We start from the raw sequence: 19,198 nt of genomic DNA on the forward strand, positions 1-19,198 counted from the left end.
GCAACAGTGTGTTTGTGCACTTTCTATGTCTTCTTTCACCAACTCCCAAAGGGCACCTGACCTCCCCTCAAAGGTGTCCTGGCATCACATTCAAAGCGATACCGTACCTCTCCAAAGGGGTACCTGCCAATCCAAACAAATCCACAAGATTCAGATCTGCTCTTACCAGGCCCAATCAGCATACTTCGGGATTCACACTCCTAACCTACCAAAAACTCACCAGTGGATATAGCTGATGATTTTAAAGGCCAGCTGCCTCTGTAAACCATGCATGCACAAAATGTATCCTTACAAAATTAAGTGCCATGTTTAGGGGTGGAAGTTATGATTTTCAGCCACTATTGCCATGACAAGAGAGATTCTCCATCCTGGGGAACATTTGGCCCAAATCTCTATTTATGAAGCCCAGGATCCCCTTGGTCTTTTTAACTGCTTTATCAGCTGGCTCTACCAACTTCAGTGATTTGCCTACATATACTCACGATCTTGCACCCACTGGGTAAGAAGAAGCAAACAGTGAGGTCGCAGTCGGGAGTGGCAATAGGCCTTAAAATCCAGATTTGTCCCCCTTTTCTGACAGTATCATGCTTTTTTCAGTTAAGTAGGAACAATATCCATCATTCGTCCCGGTGAAAGCTTTGTGCAATTTTTCATCTTTCACCATAAAACAAGGTCATTTAGCTATTAGGAATTTGCTACCCCTGATTTGAGTGTACAGCACCACAAACTGGTTAATATTTAATAGCATCACTTGGGATGCTGGGAAACGGTAGCATTGTGGATAGCACAATTGCTTCACAGCACCAGGGTCCCAGGTTCGATTCCCCGCTGGGTCACTGTCTGTGCGGAGTTTGCACGTTCTCCCCGTGTCTGCGTGGGTTTCCTCCGGGTGCTCCGGTTTCCTCCCACAGTCCAAAGATGTGCAGGTTAGGTGGATTGGCCATGCTAAATTGCCCTTAGTGTCCAAAATTGCCCTTAGTGCTGGGCGGGGTTACTGGGTTAGGGGGATAGGGTGGAGGTGTGGACTTGGGTAGGGTGCTCTTTCCAAGAGCTGGTGCAGACTCGATGGGCCGAATGGCCTCCTTCTGCACTGTAAATTCTATGTATATGTAAAGAAGCTGTGGGTGCCTGTTCAATGACAATGCAGCAAGTGGGCTAGACAGCTGGTTTGTGATGCAGAACAAGGCCAGCAGCGCGGGTTCAATTCCCGTAGCGGCTTACCCGAACAGGCGCCGGAATGTGGCGACTAGGGGCTTTTCTCAGTAACGTCATACTTGTTACAATATAAGATTATTATTATTATTAAGTGTATGCACTGGTTTGAGGTTCAGCATGGTACAGACATCATAGACAGTGCTGCCTGCCATTAGCTGTAGAGTAGGTGAAATCCAAGAGTGGCGAATGGTATTTTGTGACTGTAGCTGGCTGAGTCACTTTTACTATAAAGAGACATTAATGTGAGCACATCAAAAGAGAAAACTTAAATGACCATAAAGAATAATGTAGGAACAAAATATAACTCTATCGATGTAATGGAGAGAAACAGAAATAACCTGAATATCAAAGTGGATAATTTTACAAAATGAAAAATGCTGAGACTGAAATAGATAACGAGCAAGAAATTAAATTGGCAGAAGTTTATACAGACCAGATGTGCTGATACTGAGGTAACTAATTTCCGCGAGGACAGCTGTGCGGCAGCTTACCATTGAGGAATGGTAAAATCAACTAGGACTCCCAATCTTGGGTCACTCTCCAAATGCCACTCCTGACAGGATTGGGGCTGGGCTGAAAGTCCCACCCATAGGAACAAGTCCATTGGCACTTGCTGTCTATTAATGGGCCAGGCCCAAAGGGTGATAGGTGCTCGTAAAACTTTACCCGCCTCCCCCTCACCGCAGCAAAATGTCGACATTTCTAAGAGAATGTAAGAAAAGTCGGGGATGATTCCTCTCTTCAAAGCACATTCCTCCACTACATTAACTTACCATTCATGGCATTTAATTGCATTTTAAATTAGCCTCAAATTTCTTCTCTTACTTTTCTTTGGTAGATGTAACGATGCACTTTCACAGATTTCATTAGAAACAGAAACGGATTTATTGATAAGAAAAACTGTACTGCATTTCCCAACCAATGTCTCATGCCTAACAGTGGGCTCCAACCCTTGGCATGATTACCCACTCTTGAGACCGAAGTAGTCCCCCAAGCCAGGCGACCCTTACTCTGCTGTGTTGCCCTTAAAGGGACAATCACCACATCCCTCCCCCTTTAACTCCTTTATACAATCTTCAATAACCAAGTTGCTCAATCCTAAACAGTATATTCATGAGTTGGGCAATTGGAAGTTTTTTTTTGTTTCTCCTAATTCTGTTATCTGAGTTGCTCCCACAGGAACTGCAATAACGGGTATCCATTCTGGCGCAGGCGATTCAGCAGTATTTGCTTCCACTGAGACATCAGTTGTGTCGATAAAAGATTGATCAGGTACTTCAGTGTTTATGAATTCTAAAACATTTCTTGATGGCAACACTGACTGCTGAATGTCTCTCTACTCCTCAAGTAGCCCACGTGTTCCTGAGCAAACTGTCTCCCCATGGCTACTTGGCATGACAGGGGTCCAGTCTCAGAGATAATAATCCTGGGGATCTAACTTGATCCACTACCAAAGTTTCTTCTCTTTCCAGCATTTCAATGCAGCATCTTTTTCCTCGACCTTTTTAAAAATTGGTTCTTGTGTTTTTCTATTAATGTGATGATTTGGAGCAATCTTGTTCTGGCACATAATCTCAGTTTCTTTCTCTGTCTGAATTGCTGTTTCTGCTGTCAATTTCAATGTTTTTGCCTCCTCAATTAATTTCTCTTCCCAAGCTTCCTTCTTCAAGCTAATATTCTTTGATTCAATTCTTCACTAGACTTGTTCTTATTTTCTATTTGTTTTTTCCTCATGGATTACAGCTTATTCTACAATGCCTCATTAATTTTTCCCTGATCCTAACTTCATTTTGTAAACTTTTGCAACTTTGCTTCAAACTTGCTGTCAGTCATTTCATCTGGCTGTTGCAATATCTTCTCTAGAGCTTTAATTCTTTTTGCTGATTCCTCTTTATGTTCAATAGTTCCTAGTTCCTTTGGAAGTTGTTAATTTCTGCTTTCCTTTTGACTAGAATCCATCAGGTTCTGACGAGACATATACATTTAATAAATGGAACCTTCATTTCTACTTTATCTTAAATTCAGCCAAACCCTTTTGGCTTCCCTGTTGGTTAGGTCTGTTTCCGACAAAGTGTTGACTTGTTTCCATTCTGTCATTCTCTGATTGCCTTTCTTGTGGTGTCTTTTCTTGTCCTCCTGGGGTCTTCGTGGTTGCCTCTTTCAGGTATTCATTGCCTCCTCGTTGAGGTCTTCCTTGCTGCCTCTGAGGTCTCATATTGCCTCTTCCTTGAGGTCTTCATTGCTTATGAACCTATTTTGAGAGTTGCCCTCTATTTGGGGTCTTCTACAATTTTCATGTCCAGAGCCATTTGTTCCTTGGTGTGGTTGCTGTTTTAAGTGCATGACCACTTCAAATGCATTGCCACTTTAAGATTGTCATTAAAAAAAAAACTGAGCTGTTTTTCCTGCGCTTTTGAAGTTTTGGCCCAGACCTGCCTGTTCTTTTTGAACATTTAAAACTTGAATTTTACTGATGGAAAGCCCTTTTTGTGATCTCTGTAGTTTTTTTCTTCTGGCCATTTGGAGGGTCCGTTTTTGTTCTCCCTTTTTGATGTGCCAAGTTTTTTGTCAATGTCACTGGCACTCGAGGTCCAATGGGGCTGTTGCTTTCAAACTGGTTAACTTGTCTTCTTTTTAAAACTTCAGAACTTCTCTGCTTGAAGTCCATCAGTGTAGTGATTGCTGCCACAGAACACCTGCAGGCTCTGTTCTGATTGGGAGCTTATCAGTTTCAGCCTCTTGATTTTCCTGCACTTTGGGATACCTCTCTGCAGTTCACTTGGTGCTTTTTTTTCTTTTTCACTTAAAGCCTGCTTCCTGTGTGCTCTTTTTAAGAAAATCACATTTCAGCAACTTCTTTCAACTTTAAGTTCCATTTTTTTAAAAACTTAAAGCCACAGCTCTTGGGTTATTTTCTCTTGATTTTTTACACTATACGTTTCTAAATTTTTGACTCAGCCGGCCAATTCAGGCTTGTTCTGCTGCTTCCATCCCTCACGGTCTGGCAATATCTCAATATCTGAAATGGGTCTATTCCTCCAAGGAGAGTGACACAATGGTTAGCACTGCCTCACAGCACCAGTGACCTGGGTTCGATTCTGGATTTGGGTGACTGTGTGGAGATTGCACATTCTCCCCATGTTTGCATGGGTTTCCTCCGGGTTCTCTGGTTTCCTCCCAGAGTCCAAAGATGGTGGGTTTGGTGTACTGGCCATGCTAAATTGCCCCTCAGTGTCCACAGATGTGCAGGTTAAGTTACAGGGATAGGGCAGGGTGGATGGGGGAGTGGACATGGGTAGAGTGCTCTTTTGGAGAGCCGATGCAGACTCAATGGGCCGAATGGCCTCCTTCTGCACTGCAGGGATTATATGATTCTCTGAGACGCATTTGGATGAGTACTCTTTTCTCTGATGTTGATTAAAACAGAATACTAACAGGTGTCGGGCCAGAGGCACTTTCATGATAATTGTATCCTTTTTGCCAGATGTAATGATGCACTTTCACAAACTTCATCAGAAACACAAAAGGATTTATTAATGAGAACAACTGTACAGCAGCCACATGGCTGCCCTTAGTCCTCTGCATGTTGTCTGCCCAGGAGAGGGCTCCACCCCTTGGGGTGATTACCCGCTCTGAGTCCTAGTTGGTCCCCCAAGACAGATGACCCTTATTTATTTATTGATATTTATTGTCATATGTACCGAAGTACAGTGAAAAGTATTTTTCTGCAGCCAAAGGAACGTACACAGTACATACATAAAAGAATAATCGACAGAGTACATTGACAGTGGTGCATCAACAAATAGTGATTGGTTACAGTGCAGAACAAGGCTCTTTTGTATTGCCTTTAAAGAGACAATCACCACAAAGAATTTTTTGAACATTTGTGTCAAGATGTTTCTCCAGTTATCTGTTTTGAATTTCCATTTTTGTACTCAATGTCCTACTTTTTTTAGTGTACTTTGAATTAACGTTTTGATTTGCCTTCTATACATTCTTCAATAATATTTTACATACCATGATAAGGGCCACCCAAAACAATCCTTTTTTTATTCAACGCAAAACTCAAATTTCTCTAATCTTTGCTCTTCACTCTCGCTTTTACTCTTTGGATGAGTCCCGTTGCTCATTTCTGTACTATGTTATGATCACTGTAGAAGGCCTCCGGTGGCAGCTACGTAGTGAGCAGTCGCACACATGGTGACTCCTGCCAGGGTACTTGGTTTATGATCGATTTTCTGGAGGAAATTGGTGTAGTATGATGGAATAAGATCCCCTCGTATGATTAATGTCCAGTAAATATAACACAAGGCAAAAGTCGGGCAAGGGATCATCGTCAGACTCGGAAGTTCCTTGAGCCTCAACAAGAGGGAAAATGTTGTGGTTTCTGCTGTGTCATTGGCCCCTCAGTGATCGACTGAGACGTTGGTTTGGTTAGTTTCTTGACTGATGAATTTAAGAAGCAACGACAGGCGGTCGTTGAGGATCTGGGGAAGGCACTGGACGAGTTTCTGGCCTCAATCCGGGTTGCCATGTACAAGATGGATCTGCAGATAGAGGTATGGTGGATAACGATACAGGAGGTGGAGGAGGCGCTCTCTGACCATTGTGGTCAGATTTGTGATCAGGGCGGCACGGTAGAACAGTGGTTAGCACTGTTTCTTCACAGCACCAAGGACCCGGGTTCGATTCCGGGCTTGGGTCACTGTCTGTGCGGAGTCTGCACGTTCCCCCCTTGTCTGCATGGGCTTGGTGCTCCGGTTTCCTCCCACATGTCCTGGAAGACTTGCTTGTTAGGTGATTTGGACATTCTGAATTCTCCCTCAGTGTACCCGAACAGGCGCCGGAGTGTGGCAACTAGAGGATTTTCACAGTAACTTCATTGCAGTTTTAATGTAAGCCTACTTGTGACACTAATCAAGATTATTAGATTATTCTAGATTATCTCTCTGGAGGCAGAAATGTTGTTGCTAGCTGAGGAGCGAAGAGTCCTAAAGATTAAGGTTAATGATCTGGAGAACTGCTCAGGTTTCATGGACACCTGAATAAGGAGCGGGTCCTGAGCTGGTTGAAAGACCATCGAGACTGTAGATGGGAGGGTCAAGTCTTCAGAATATACCAGGACTTTGGAGCAGAGCTGGCGAGAAGGCATGCGGCGTTCAATAAGGCCAAGGCCACATTGTACAAGAGCAAGCGAGGTTCATTGTGGTCTACCCGGCTCGGTGACTTTCAAGGACAGAGAGTATTCTTTTTTTAAAGAAACATTTATTTCTCTTTATTAAGTTTTCGTACTCTTTTTTCCTTTTTAAAATAAATTTAGAGTACCCAATTCATTTTTTCCAATTAAGGGGCAATTTAGCGTGGCCAATCCACCCACCCTGCACATCTTTTGGGTTGTGGGGGTGGAACCCACACAAACACAGGGAGAATGTGCAAACTCCACACGGACAGTGGCCCAGAGCCGGGATCGAACCTGGGGCATCGGCACCGTGAGGCAGCAATCGCGTCCCTGTTTTCCCCTGCTAGATTCTGGTCGAGCCCGAAATGTGGCGATACAGAATTTGGAATCAGTTTAGGCAGCAATTTAAACTGGGTTTTATGCCACTGCTGGTTCTGATTTGCAGGAACCTTGGGCGCGATTCTCCACTCCCACGCCGGTTGGGAGAATCGCCTGGGCCGCCAAAATTTCACGGGACGCCGGTCCGACGCCCTCCCGCGATTCTCCCAAGCGGCGGGAACGGCCCGGTCGAGTTTCGCGGGCCGCAGGACGGAGAATCGCTGGAGACACCGAAACTGGCGATTCTCCGGCACCCCCGCTATTCTGAGGCCCGGATGGGCCGAGCGGCCAGGCCACAACGGCGGGTTCCCCCCGGCGCCGTCTACACCTGGTCGCTGCAGTCGTGAGCGGTGCGTGAACGCTGGGGGGGCGGCTTGCGGAGGAGCGAGGTGGGATCCTGCACCGGGGGGTACCTCAGATGTGGGGTGGCCCGCGATCGGTGCCCACCGATCGTCGGGCCGTCCTCTCTAAAGGAGGACCTCCTTCCTTCTGCGGCCCCGCAAGATCCGTCAGACATCTTCTTGCGGGGCGGACTTAGAGAGGACGGCAACCACGCATGCGCGGATGACGCCCGTTATGCGGCGCCGGCCGCGTCATCTATGCGGCGCCGCTTTTATGCGGGAGACGAGGCCTGGCGCGTGTAGATGACGCGGCCCCGATCCTGGCCCATTGCCATGGCCTGAATCGGTCGGGACCGGGGCCGTTTCGCGTCGTTGTGAACCTCGACGGCGTTCACGACGGCGCGGCCACTTTGGCGTGGGAGTGGAGAATCCCGCCCCATAGGTTTGTGCTATCTGGCTGAGATTCATCATTCAGGGCATGGGAGAGGGAGCGATTGGAGAGATTTAGGGGCTTGTTTCTGGAAGGTAGGTTCGCCGGCCTAGACAAGTTAGAGAAGTTCCAGCTCCCGAGTGGGAACGTAGTTAGACACTTTCAGGTACGTGTTTTTACGCAAGGAGCTTCCTTAATTTCCCCTGGTACCATAGTCTTCGCTTATGGACAGGGTTCTGTCCTTGGCTGAGTTAGTGAAGGATAAGATTTTGGATGTCAATGGGTAGATGTTGGCCACAGAGCAGGCATCATTGGAGGAAGTAAAGAGTAAGTGGGAGGTTTTATTTCCTTGAGGAATGAGTGTGGAGTGAAGCTTTTCACAGGGTTAACTTCACATCCTCATGTGCGAGGTTAAGCCTTATCCAGTTCAAGGTGGTGCACAGGGCGTACCTGACTAAGGCGAGTTTGAGTGAGTTCTTCTCGGGGGTGGAAGATAGGTGTGAGCGGAGCCCTGTGGGACCGGCGAATCACGCGCACATGTTTTGGTCTTGCCTCAAGCCGGTTAGTTTCTGGGTTTCCTTTTTGATACAATGTTGGGGATTTGGGGGGTTTGGCTGGAGCTGTGCCCGCTGGTGGCCATTTTTGGAGTTTTGGACTCGCCAGTGCTGCAGATGGGGACAAGGGCAGATGTTCTAGCCTTCGCCTCGCTAATAGCCCGGAGGTAAGTTCTGCTGGGGTGGAGGTTCCCGGTGCCACCTTGGGCCTCGGCGAGGTTAAGTGGACCTGATGGAGTTCTTGCACTTTGAAAAGATCAAATATACCATGAAGGGGTTGGTGGAAGGATTCTATTCGAGGTGGCAGTCTTTCATCTCCTTTTTCAGGGAGCTGGTTACCGGCACCTGTTAGGGAGGGTGGGAGTATTGGTCTCTGTATTTTGATGTAGGATTTGATTTTGTTATGGGGATGAGGGGGGGTGCGGTGAGCGGGGATTCAGGGAATTTGATGGCTGTTGGTTCTGTTATAATAAAATTCCTCTTTGAATATTTTCTAAATAAATTATTTCCGTAGAAGCAAAATTGGGAGATTTCAAAGAAAGGAAGGGGTGAGGCCATGGAGAAATTTGAAAACAAGGGAAATGTTGATAATTTTAAAGTTGAGAGGCTGCGTAACCAGAAGCCAATGTAAGCTAGCCAAGCACAGGGGATAATGGGGGAGTGGGGTTTGGTGTAAGGAAGGACATGGGGAACTGAGTTTTGGACGATCTCAAGTTTACAAAGGGTAGGATGTGGAACATAGAACATACAGTGCAGAAGGAGGCCATTCGGCCCATCGAGTCTGCACCGACTCACTTAAGCCCTCACTTCCACTCTATCGCCGTAACCCAACAACCCCTCCTCACCCTTTTTGGTCACTAAGGGCAATTTAACATGGCCAATCCACCTAACCTGCACGTCTTTGGACTGTGGGAGGAAACCGGAGCACCCGGAGGAAACCCACGCAGACACGGGGAGAACGTGCAGACTCCGCACAGACAGTGACTCAGCAGGGAATCCACTTGTGCTGTCCACTTATGCGACCGTGGAAGGCCAGGCAATAATAACAATCTTTATTAATGTCACAAGTAGGCTTACATTAACACTGCAATGAAGTTACTGTGAAAATCCCCCAGTCACCACACTCTGGCGCCTGTTCGGGTACACAGAGGGAGAATTCAGAGTGTCCAAATCACCCAACAAGGAACTCTTTCAGGACTTGTGGGAGGAAACCAGAGCACCCGGAATATGCCCATGCAAGCACGGGGAGAGCGTGCAGGCGACGCAGAGGCAGTGACCCAAGCCAGGAATTGAACCCAGATCCCTGGCGCTGTGAAGCAACGGTGCTAAGAAGAGTGCATAGGAATAGTCAAGGCTAAATGGTAACAAAGACGTTAATGAAGATTTCAGCAGCAGTTGAACTGATGTGGACAGAGTCGGGTAGTGTTACAGAGGTGGAAATGGAACACTGCAAGAATAGAACATTGGAGTAATAAAACCACAAGCAATAAAGAAGTACATTTTCTAAAAAAAAATGTAAGAATTGCACAATATGAGAGAAAAGATGAGAAAAGAGGAAGTGGAAATTAATGACAGGATCTGGTAACACCCTGGGCGCGATTATCTGCTCCCGCGACTAAGTGCCCACGCTGTCGTGAACGCCTTCGAATTTCACAACGGCGCGAAACGGCCCCCATCGCGATCGATTCAGGGCCCAAACATGGGCTAGGAGCGGGGCCGCGAGGAACTTGGGGGCGTGGCGCGAAAGCAGCGTCGTAAGCGCGCGACGCCCGAATGACGCGGCGCTGCGCCATAAATGGCGCGATCCGCGCAAGGAAGGACCCAGGAGGAGGAGAAGGAGGAGAGATGGCTGGGCCCTGACGAGCCGCACTGAGGTTCCGGGACACGGACTTGGACACCCTCCTCGATGAGGTTGAAAGCCGAAGGGCCACCCTCTGCCCAAGGCGTGGACATCGCCAGCCGTCCAGCACGGTGAGGCGCGGTTGGCGTGAAATTGGCACTGCTGTGAGTGCTGTGGGACACCCCCCCCGGTCCGGGGAGCAGTGTCGAAAGAAGCTGCACGACCTCACTTGGGCTGCCAGGGTAAGTGCCATGGGGGTGCCCCCGGGTCACAACCAACACCCCCCCACCCCCCGTGCATGAGGGGGGGAAGTGGAGTGAGGGGGTGGGGTTCAGAGTGCACAACTTTGTACTCGACCCACATGAGCACCGGGACACCCCTGAATAGATGCCATGGCGTGGCTCCAACTGTCTCCTCACCCAGCATTAATATAGCTTATATCTGCACGCCCTGATGATATCCGCCTAATTGTGATGCTTTATCCAACCCCCCCCCACCCCAGGACAAGACAGCTCACAACCAACGTGAGCGTATGAGAACCGGAGGGGGTTCTCCTCTGATGCACCCCCTAAATGTTCACGAGCAGAGGGCCCTGGACCTCGCTGGGGGATCCGCCACCCGGGAGGTCGCGACATGCCAGGTCGGAGGCGCAGAAGCAAGCGAGACAACCCTGCATGTCCTCACCCGCCCCCCCCCCCGCCCCCCCCCCCCCAATCCGTCATCACCCCCTCACACTCTGGCCACTGCACCCGCGATCCCCTCCCCCCTCACACTGGCCACTGCACCCTCGATCCCCTCCCCCCTCGCACTCATGCCACTGCATCCCCGATCCCCTCCCCCCCTCACACACTGCCCCCACCACCACCATACACCCGGCCCAGCATGTCTAACAAACCCCATATCGTTGTGTTCCCCAGGGCCAGCCACCGAACATCCAGGGTCGTCTCGGCCAAGACAAAGCCGACCATCTCCAACCTCAAGTGGACCCAGGGACGCACGCCAGAGGGTGGCAGTCGGTCGGACAGGAGGGCCATCCTCTCAGTCTGGGACGCTGGACGGGGACGCACATACGACGGACAGAGACAATACTGAGGGGCACAGGACGGACAGTGACGATGATGCACAGAGAACGGCCACACAGTCCACGGATTCACCTGGAGGGCAACATGACATGGGCCGCATGCACCTTGTGCCGGGCGATGAGGGGGACCAGTACACACCAGACTTCCTAACGGGCGATGACCTCGAGCTAGCGGCACTGCTGTCTCCCACACCATCCACCATCGTAGAGACACTCACCTCGGTTGGGCAGTTAAGTGATGAGGCTCCCGGGTCACAGTCTGGTGCGCACCATACAGCCGAGCTGGTACAGCAGGTGGAGTTTGGGGCAGCCGAGGGGTTGGACGGTCGGAGGGCAGCTCAGGCCCAGCAAACAGCTGCCGCCCAGACGGTTCCCTGGTTCCTGGGTGGACTTGACCCACCCAGACAATCGATGCATGTGGCCACCGAGGGACTGAATAACGTGATGAGGGCCATCTTCCAGGACCTGCATACGCAGTTAGAGGAGTCCATTCGCATCCAGGAGCAGGGAGTGGTGCCGCTCATCGCAGCCACCCAGGCCGACACCGCACGGGTGGCGTCCGCGGTGGAGGCAATGGGTGAAACAGTTTCGGCCATTGGTCAGGTTCTGTAAGGCGTTGGGATTCACGTGCACGCGTCATCCATGGCCCAGGAGAGGGCTGCCCTCTCACAGGCAGCCATCTCACAGAGCCAACAGGACATTGCACCGCTCTCCGGGCCCTGGCCGAGTCTCACCATGCCATGGCCCGGTCCCAGCAGGCGATGGCACAGTCCCAGCAGTCAGTCGCGGAGAGCATAGACTGCCTGGCGCACGTGATGGATGGTGTAGCGCACTCACAGGTTGAGATAGCACAGTCCATGGCAGGAATGTCGCACTCCCTGGGCTCTGTCTCTGCGAGCATTCGGACCGTGGTCGATACCGCTGCAGGCCTCCGGGACTGGCAGCGCCAGGTGTCGGTGGTGCGACCGGGCATGTCTCTGATCGCACCACCGACACCTGGCGCTGCCGCTTGGGTGAATCGCGGGGCCGATCTCGCCGCTTGGGTGAATCGTGGGAGGGCGTCGGACCGGCGTCACGTGGAAAAATGGCGCGCCAGGCGATTCTCCCACCCGGGCGCGGCATCAGAGAATCATGCCCCCTATTGGCAGCAGGAAGAAAATTACTACACTATAAACTAAAATAGCTTATTCTTGAAAGGGGGAGATGCTCAATGCAAGGTAGGATTAAACATCACCTAGAATTCACAACACAGAAACAGACCATTTAGCCCACGGCCTGTGTTGTTGCGCTGTCTTTGTTTATGCTCCATGTGAACGTCCTCCTGCCATACTTCATCTAACTCTTATCAACATACCCTCCCTTGCCCTTTCACCCCTGCAATCCGAAGCAAACAGAATCTTGTGCCATTTGAGTGTGTTCTGAGTTAATTGAGTTCAAGCACTCAATCAAACAGGGTGCTGAGCTGATTGGAATGAATAGTGGGAAGTAGAAATCTCTTAATTGTTCATCCTTTTGAGGTTGGGATTGAGGTACAAAGGCAGCGTTGATGCAGAATAAGAAAATATCTTTACATCTAACCCATGCTACACCTGTACCTGAGCATGCTTGGCTACAAAGAATGGAAAATATTCCGATTCCTAACACAGAATTGAAAACTCTCAGCTTGATCAGACAGAGAATAATAAAAAAAAGGGGAAACAAAAAAAGCAATTTCAAGACTAACAGGAAGGAGGAATGGGACAAATTATGTGCAAAAAAAAGACCATGTAGGAAATTGTGATTAAATATCATAATGGGAGGAGATAATCTACAAAAGGAATAAACTTCAATAAGCTGATTGACCTTTTCTTACAAAGAATACAATGAATAAACATGTGTTAGGAAAACAAAGGTAGTTTTAAGGGATTTATATTTGTATTGGTAAACTTTAGAACTATGGTATGGATTTAGGTAGGTTTAATTTTGTGCTTAGAGAGGGCAACAGCATCAAGAATAAATAAATTATCATTGGGGGCCACTTTCCAGAGGGAAGGGCATTCCTTTGTTCGTAGTTTTAGTTGAATTTGTTGTCAGTTAGAGACAGAACACCAGGGAGTGAACATCTCTCAACTCTGCCAGGAGAAACTGGACAAGATAAGAGAGCTGCAAAGAGGCAGATGCCTCAAAGAATCAGTGACTGTCCAGATGACCAGGGAATTGGGACAGACAAAATGTCTTAAGATGGCTGAAGTTAAGAGAACAGAGACCAAGATATTGTTCAGAAGAATTGAAGGGAGAGCAAACAAAATGTTCTGGGTTACAGCGACAATTGCAGTAACCACATTGAAACTGGAAAAGCAGAGTTCAGAGGGAAATTGAAAGTTTGATGCCATTTTTAATTGAGTCTGGGGAGTTAAAGCAATTGTGAATAGTTTGTAAAGCAGTTATGACAAAGTTAAATCCGAAAGGGGGTGGTGAAAATCTTGGATACTGGATTCACTGTTAAAAGTGGAGTAGAAGCTTTGTTTAAAGGAATCATTTGGAAAATTTGGACTGGATTTTGGAATGTAAACCACTAATGGAAAGCATACTTATGAGAACGATTTTAGAATGCGTTTTTGGGGATGGAGTTGGGAAACTCTCATGTGACCATCATCAGGGGGATTTTGAGGAAAAATCCACAGACACCAACTTGGGTTCAAAGGGAATGTGTGTGTTGGACCACAGCCAATCAGTGTGCTTAAATGGACTTTGTGTTAATGAGACCATTGTCGCTTAAGTTGTACTCAATTCTTGTTAACCTTAAAATCTGCGTCTAATTATTAAGCGAAGGGGGGGCAAAGGAGAATTGTATCGTAGTCCAATTTTTTCATTTTTAATAAAATCTTTTTCTTGGTGTTAAAAAACTAATTAGCGGTCCTGTGACTCTGCACATTCTCCCCGTGTCTGCGTGGGTCTCACCCCCACAATCCAGAAAGATGTGCAGGGCAGGCGGATTGGCCACGCTAAGTTGCGCCTTAATTGGAACAAAGAATTGGGTACTCTAAATTATTTTTAAAAACGCTCCAAGATGTTTGAAGGCTATTGATATTTTGTATGTCGAGCACTGTTCATTATCTGCTGATTTCTTTTCCTGTACAGATTTACACACTGTATCAAGTGCTTTGACCCACTTGAAACCTACTCTGTAATGTGGTTTTGCTCTGAGGTAGCCAGAACTGGGCTCGCTGCATGATAAAGAGCAGGTCTACGTGTGTCCCAACAGGCAGTCCTTAAAGGGAACTGTAGCAAGCCGCTACCAAAAATATCAAAAAGACAAGGTGCAGACCTGGCCACGGCTACCCTGCCTTGCAATTGCTTTGCTCTCTCGATCACTGCCCTCTCCCGGATCACTTCCCACTCTTCTCAGTTCCCTCATCCTTCTTTCCAGTAGCAGCGATCCTCTCCCACTCCCCAGAAAGCTGCAGTTCACTTCTTCAATGATAGTAAGTGCAACTGGGTGCATCTCAAGCCTTTCCAATCCAGTAGCAGGAGTGTTAATCGTTACAGCTTGACATATCCAAACCTATTAACTTGATCAAAATATAATTGAAATAAGTACATTAATTCAGTCTTCAAAAGTTGAGATGTGTGAAAACCGGTAGCACGACTTACTGTTTCTCCTGTGAGACCTCTTTCTCCAGGATATCCAGATGGGCCCTAAGTGAGATAAAAACAGAAATGTTCATACTGTAGCCATTATGGAGTTACAAGTTACTCTTTTAGAATTAACTTCTGAATCAGAAGATGGCAGAAATTAGCCTCAGAAACACGACTATTTAAAAAAAAAAAATTTAGAGTACCCAATTATTTTTTCCCCAATTAAGGGGCAATTTAGCGTGGCCAATCCACCTAACCTGCACATCTTTGGGTTGCGGGGGTGAAACCCACGCAGACACGGGGAGAATGTACAAACGCCACACGGACTGTGACCCAGGGCCAGGATTCGAACCCGGGTCCTCAGGGCCGTAGCCGCAGTGCTAACCACTGTGTCACATGCCGCCCACAACACATGACTATTTGACGAGAAAGAGAAAAGCTCAGTCAACCTTTTGGACTGAAACTTTCTTGAAAACAAATGGGACACTGCATCTTTTTCTTTGCAATCGGCACTTAGCAAATTTTTGGCAATGTGTGGCATTGTAAATGTGTGGTTTTCAACCCCATAAATGTGCAAAGTTCCTGACAGGATCTTTACTGAAGTATTTAATTGATGCAGAACTGGATAGTTCTACAGAAGCTCTGCAATCACAAATCATGCTTTACAGTATGCAGCTGAAAGCAGACACAGTGGGCTGATAACCAACCAGCAATTGTCTGCCCCCGCCAACATGGTACAAATCATGTTTCCTGGCTTTACTTTGCCCACTGGTTCAATTCCTTTCGAGAAGTGTCTCCACAGGAACAGTGTCAGTAGTATCAGATGCAGACTTGTGCTTTCTGCAGTCAACAACACTTGTTACGAACATGGCCCATAAAGCTGACACAGCCAGTAACAGCTGCTGCCTCAAGATTACATGAAAGGACTTCGCTTTTGGTTAACATTTGTTAATCGTTGTTTATTTCAGCATTCAAAAAGAGCAGCTCGCTTTTAGTTCTTTACACTGGTTTTCATTCATTTTGTCCATAGACCTTTACTTTTTAAAAAGGATCCTTTGGGATGTAGACATTTATTGTCCATGCCCAGTTAGCCTTGAGAAGGTCTTTTTGTGTCGTTTCATCCCCCCTCCCCAATGCAGCTGGGAAAAATAACCCTGCAACTGCCAACCTAAGGACAGTGAAAGAACAGTGATGAATTGGAGGCAATGGTGTTTCCATAGACACAATTTGTGGAGGTGCTGCAGAAGAATCCTTGGCATTTGGCGTATAGGTTACTGGTGGGTAAGTGCCACTTGGTAGCACTGTCACACACTTTCCATCACTTTGCGAATGATTATCAGTAGACTGATGGAGCAGTAATTGGCTGGATTGGATTTGGCCCGTACATGAACGAGATTACACTTAGTTGGCAGATGGCAGTTTTGTAGAGGTACTGAAACAGCATAGTTAGATATGGCTAGCTCTGGAACACAATAGCCACAAGGTTGTTGGGACCCATAGTCTTTAGCCAATTCAATTCATTCTATGCAATCTCATGTGGTATCCAGTTCACTCAGCAGTTTCTTGATATCAGTTTCCCGTACCAGCCTCCCGAACAGGCGCCGGAATGTGGCGACTAGGGGCTTTCCACAGTAACTTCATTTGAAGCCTACTTGTGACAATAAGCGATTTTCATTTCATTTCATTTCATATCAAGTGGAGTGATTCGAGATGGCTGAAAACTTGACATCAATGATGCTGGGGACCTGAGGAGGAGGCTGAGATGGATCATCCACTCGGCACTTCTGGCTGAAGATGAATGGAAGTGCTTTAGCCTCATCTTTAGCTCTCATGTCCTGGGCTTCATTATTATTAATATTGGGGATGTTCGAGAGGCTTCCTCCCATAATTTGTTGCTGAACTTTCCCCATCACTCATGACTGATGTGACGGGGTTGCAGAAACCTGGTGTTTTAGGTGAGCTAAGATCAGATTCCATAGTCATGAAATCACTGTGGAAGCTGTCTGTGGATGACTTTGCCAATGGCCAGCACGCAGATGAAATAGAGAGTGGGCCAAGGACAGATCCATGAGGCACTCCACAAGTGATGGTGCAGCCGTGGGAAGAGATGTCATTCCTAGAAATTCTCGTCTACAATTGGATGGGTAAGAGTGAAACCTATGGTAGAGGGGAGATGAAGAAATAATGCAGAATCATGGGAAATTGAGGGTTGGATAAATCATTTGGCCCAGCAAACTTTCTTTTAATTAATTGCAATTCCACCGTTAAGCCAATATTCGTCATGAACTGTTTGTAGTATTTGCTTCCATGATTCTCATCTCACAGATGTAGCTAAAATAAACTACACTTTGGTCGTATAAGTCATTCTAATATTCTAACATGTTAACAAACATGTCCAACTCCAACCTCATAAACATGTTTGCAACTTACTCTGTCTCCTTTTTCACCTTTAGGTCCTTCTAGTCCTGTCAAGCCTGGCCGACCAGTCAATCCCTGTGCAAAATAAAGGTATTTTTTGTTTAGAAAAGTGAAACCTGCGGTTTCCAATACAGTGGGCGGGATTCTCTCAGCCCGGGGCTGGGCCGGCGAATCGCCGCGAATCGTGCCACGCCGCCCTGATGCCGGGGTGCGATTCCATGCAGAGCGGAGAATTGGCGCCGGTGTGGTCGGCGTAGCACCGCTCTATGCGCCCCCCCCGCCGATTCTCGGCCCGGGATGGGCCGAGCGGCCATAACAAAAATCCCGAGTCTCGCCGGCGCCGTTCTAACCTGCTCCTAGCCAGCGGGACCTCGGCGTGGTAGGGTCCAGGGGCAGCCTGTGGAGGGGGGGGGGGGGGGTGCCGTGCTGGCCCCCTATAGGGGCCAGAATTGCTCATCCTGAGGCCATGTTGATGCCGTCAGGACTCATATTTTATGAATCTATGGAAGTAAAGCCAAAAGGAACACCAAAGAAAATAATAAGAACTAACGTGGACACAAATGGGTATACTGTGAAATTGGAATGATTTTCTCTATTACAATCACATGAATCATTTGTACTCCATTATTGCAATGACTTACATCTTTTCCCGGAGGCCCAGGTGGTCCAATAGGTCCTTGTTGACCAGGTGAACCTAAAACGTTTAAACAAAATACTGCGTTCAATGTGTGTCAATGTCTATTTTATTCAAAACCCTCTAATTATTAACTACCAGATAATGATGACATGGAGCTCTCTCAGAGGAGGAGCAAATCAGAAACAATTGGTCAAATTAAATGGGGTTCCGTGGTTCCCGCTAACTCACGCTAAATGGTTAGGTGCACGACCAGGCTGGAGATGGGACAGAAAGTCCCGCCTGAAAGAATTGCCAACCAATTAGAGGCTAGCAGCTCTCAATGTACCAATAGTGCCAGTGGGAGCAGTGGCCACTGCTGGTACTGCACTTGGGTGAGCTGCAGTGGATTGGACCTTTGAAAGAATTTGGGAGTTGGCAAGGCAGGTGGGGCTAGGGGTTGAAAAGACATGAGGGTAAGACAATTGGTGGGGGAGTTACACATTGGGGAGGCAGGGGGAGCCCTCTAATGGACTCAATGGGTCGGTTAAAGAGAGACAACCTGATCACCACCACACACAGGGAAACTCCTGGCTGACTGAATGTTGGCCTTTCCAACCCACCCCCTACTAGTGGCCCGGCTGCCTGCGCCACTTCTGCCACTGGTATAATTGCAGTGCGGGCAGAGTCAGGCAGGTAGGCTGTGGATTTACCGTGTCCCCTACCTTCAAACCCTTTGGCAGGAGGGCATTCAGTTCAGCCCACTGGCTCTAATTGTAACTCTGTGCAAGTGGGGTGGAATTCAAAAGAGTTATAAATTCTGCCCAATGTTCTTCAATACTCATCCAAATTTGATGGAGCACCAGTGCACACCAATGCAGATACAGACCATGCCATGGCCCTCCTCTCTGTCTTGCCTCCTTGCCGTTGACCCACCTGTATGGGTCAGGCTCTATATTGGGGTTTCTGGAATTCTGGTTCTCTCTCTTCATTGAGCTCTTCAAAACACTTCAGTACTTCCCCACAGAATGCCATAATTGGGTTTGCTTCGCAAGTATGACACAGTTATAATTTATGAGGACATTACTGCCAAGGCCAGCATTTATTGCTATTGAGAAGAGCTAAAAAAATAACAGGAGTCAAGTATAAATCCTTTTCCATAAAATGATTGCAAAATTTGTTTTCCTCCCGATTAATTTAATAGATTGTTCCAGAATTGCAGATCAATATAAGAATGTAAAGCTATGCTGTTCCGATGTCAATTTTGATGTCACTAGAGTGCTGTGTAGAGATTTTGTGTCCTCCATAATGTACCAACTTCATAGATTTTACAGTGCGGGAGGCCATTCAGCCCATTGCGTCTATACTGGCCCCTGAAAGAACTACCTAAGCCCACGCCTCCACCTTATTCCCGTAACCCAGCAACACCACCTCACCTTTTGGACACTACAGAGCAATTTAGCATGACCAATCAACCTAACCTGCACATCTTTGGACTGTGGAGGAACCGGAGCACCCGGAGGAAACCCAC

At 47.6% G+C, this 19,198-nt stretch overlaps 1 protein-coding gene across 3 annotated transcripts in view; it reads right to left on the minus strand.

The window, feature by feature from the left end:
* emid1 (EMI domain containing 1) overlaps nucleotides 1-19,198 on the minus strand; it is a 531,354-nt gene that overhangs the window by 24,219 nt on the left and 487,937 nt on the right. For all 3 annotated transcript variants that reach the window (XM_072491083.1, XM_072491261.1, XM_072491172.1), the window contains exons 10-12: nucleotides 17,696-17,748; nucleotides 17,067-17,129; nucleotides 14,652-14,696 (exon numbers count right to left, since the gene is read on the minus strand). In XM_072491083.1, coding sequence (XP_072347184.1) covers nucleotides 14,652-14,696; nucleotides 17,067-17,129; nucleotides 17,696-17,748 — 161 coding nt within the window. The remainder of the gene's footprint in view (nucleotides 1-14,651; nucleotides 14,697-17,066; nucleotides 17,130-17,695; nucleotides 17,749-19,198) is intronic.

The sequence above is a fragment of the Scyliorhinus torazame genome, chromosome 1 (genome assembly GCF_047496885.1).
Source record: "Scyliorhinus torazame isolate Kashiwa2021f chromosome 1, sScyTor2.1, whole genome shotgun sequence".
Lineage (NCBI taxonomy): Eukaryota > Metazoa > Chordata > Chondrichthyes > Carcharhiniformes > Scyliorhinidae > Scyliorhinus > Scyliorhinus torazame.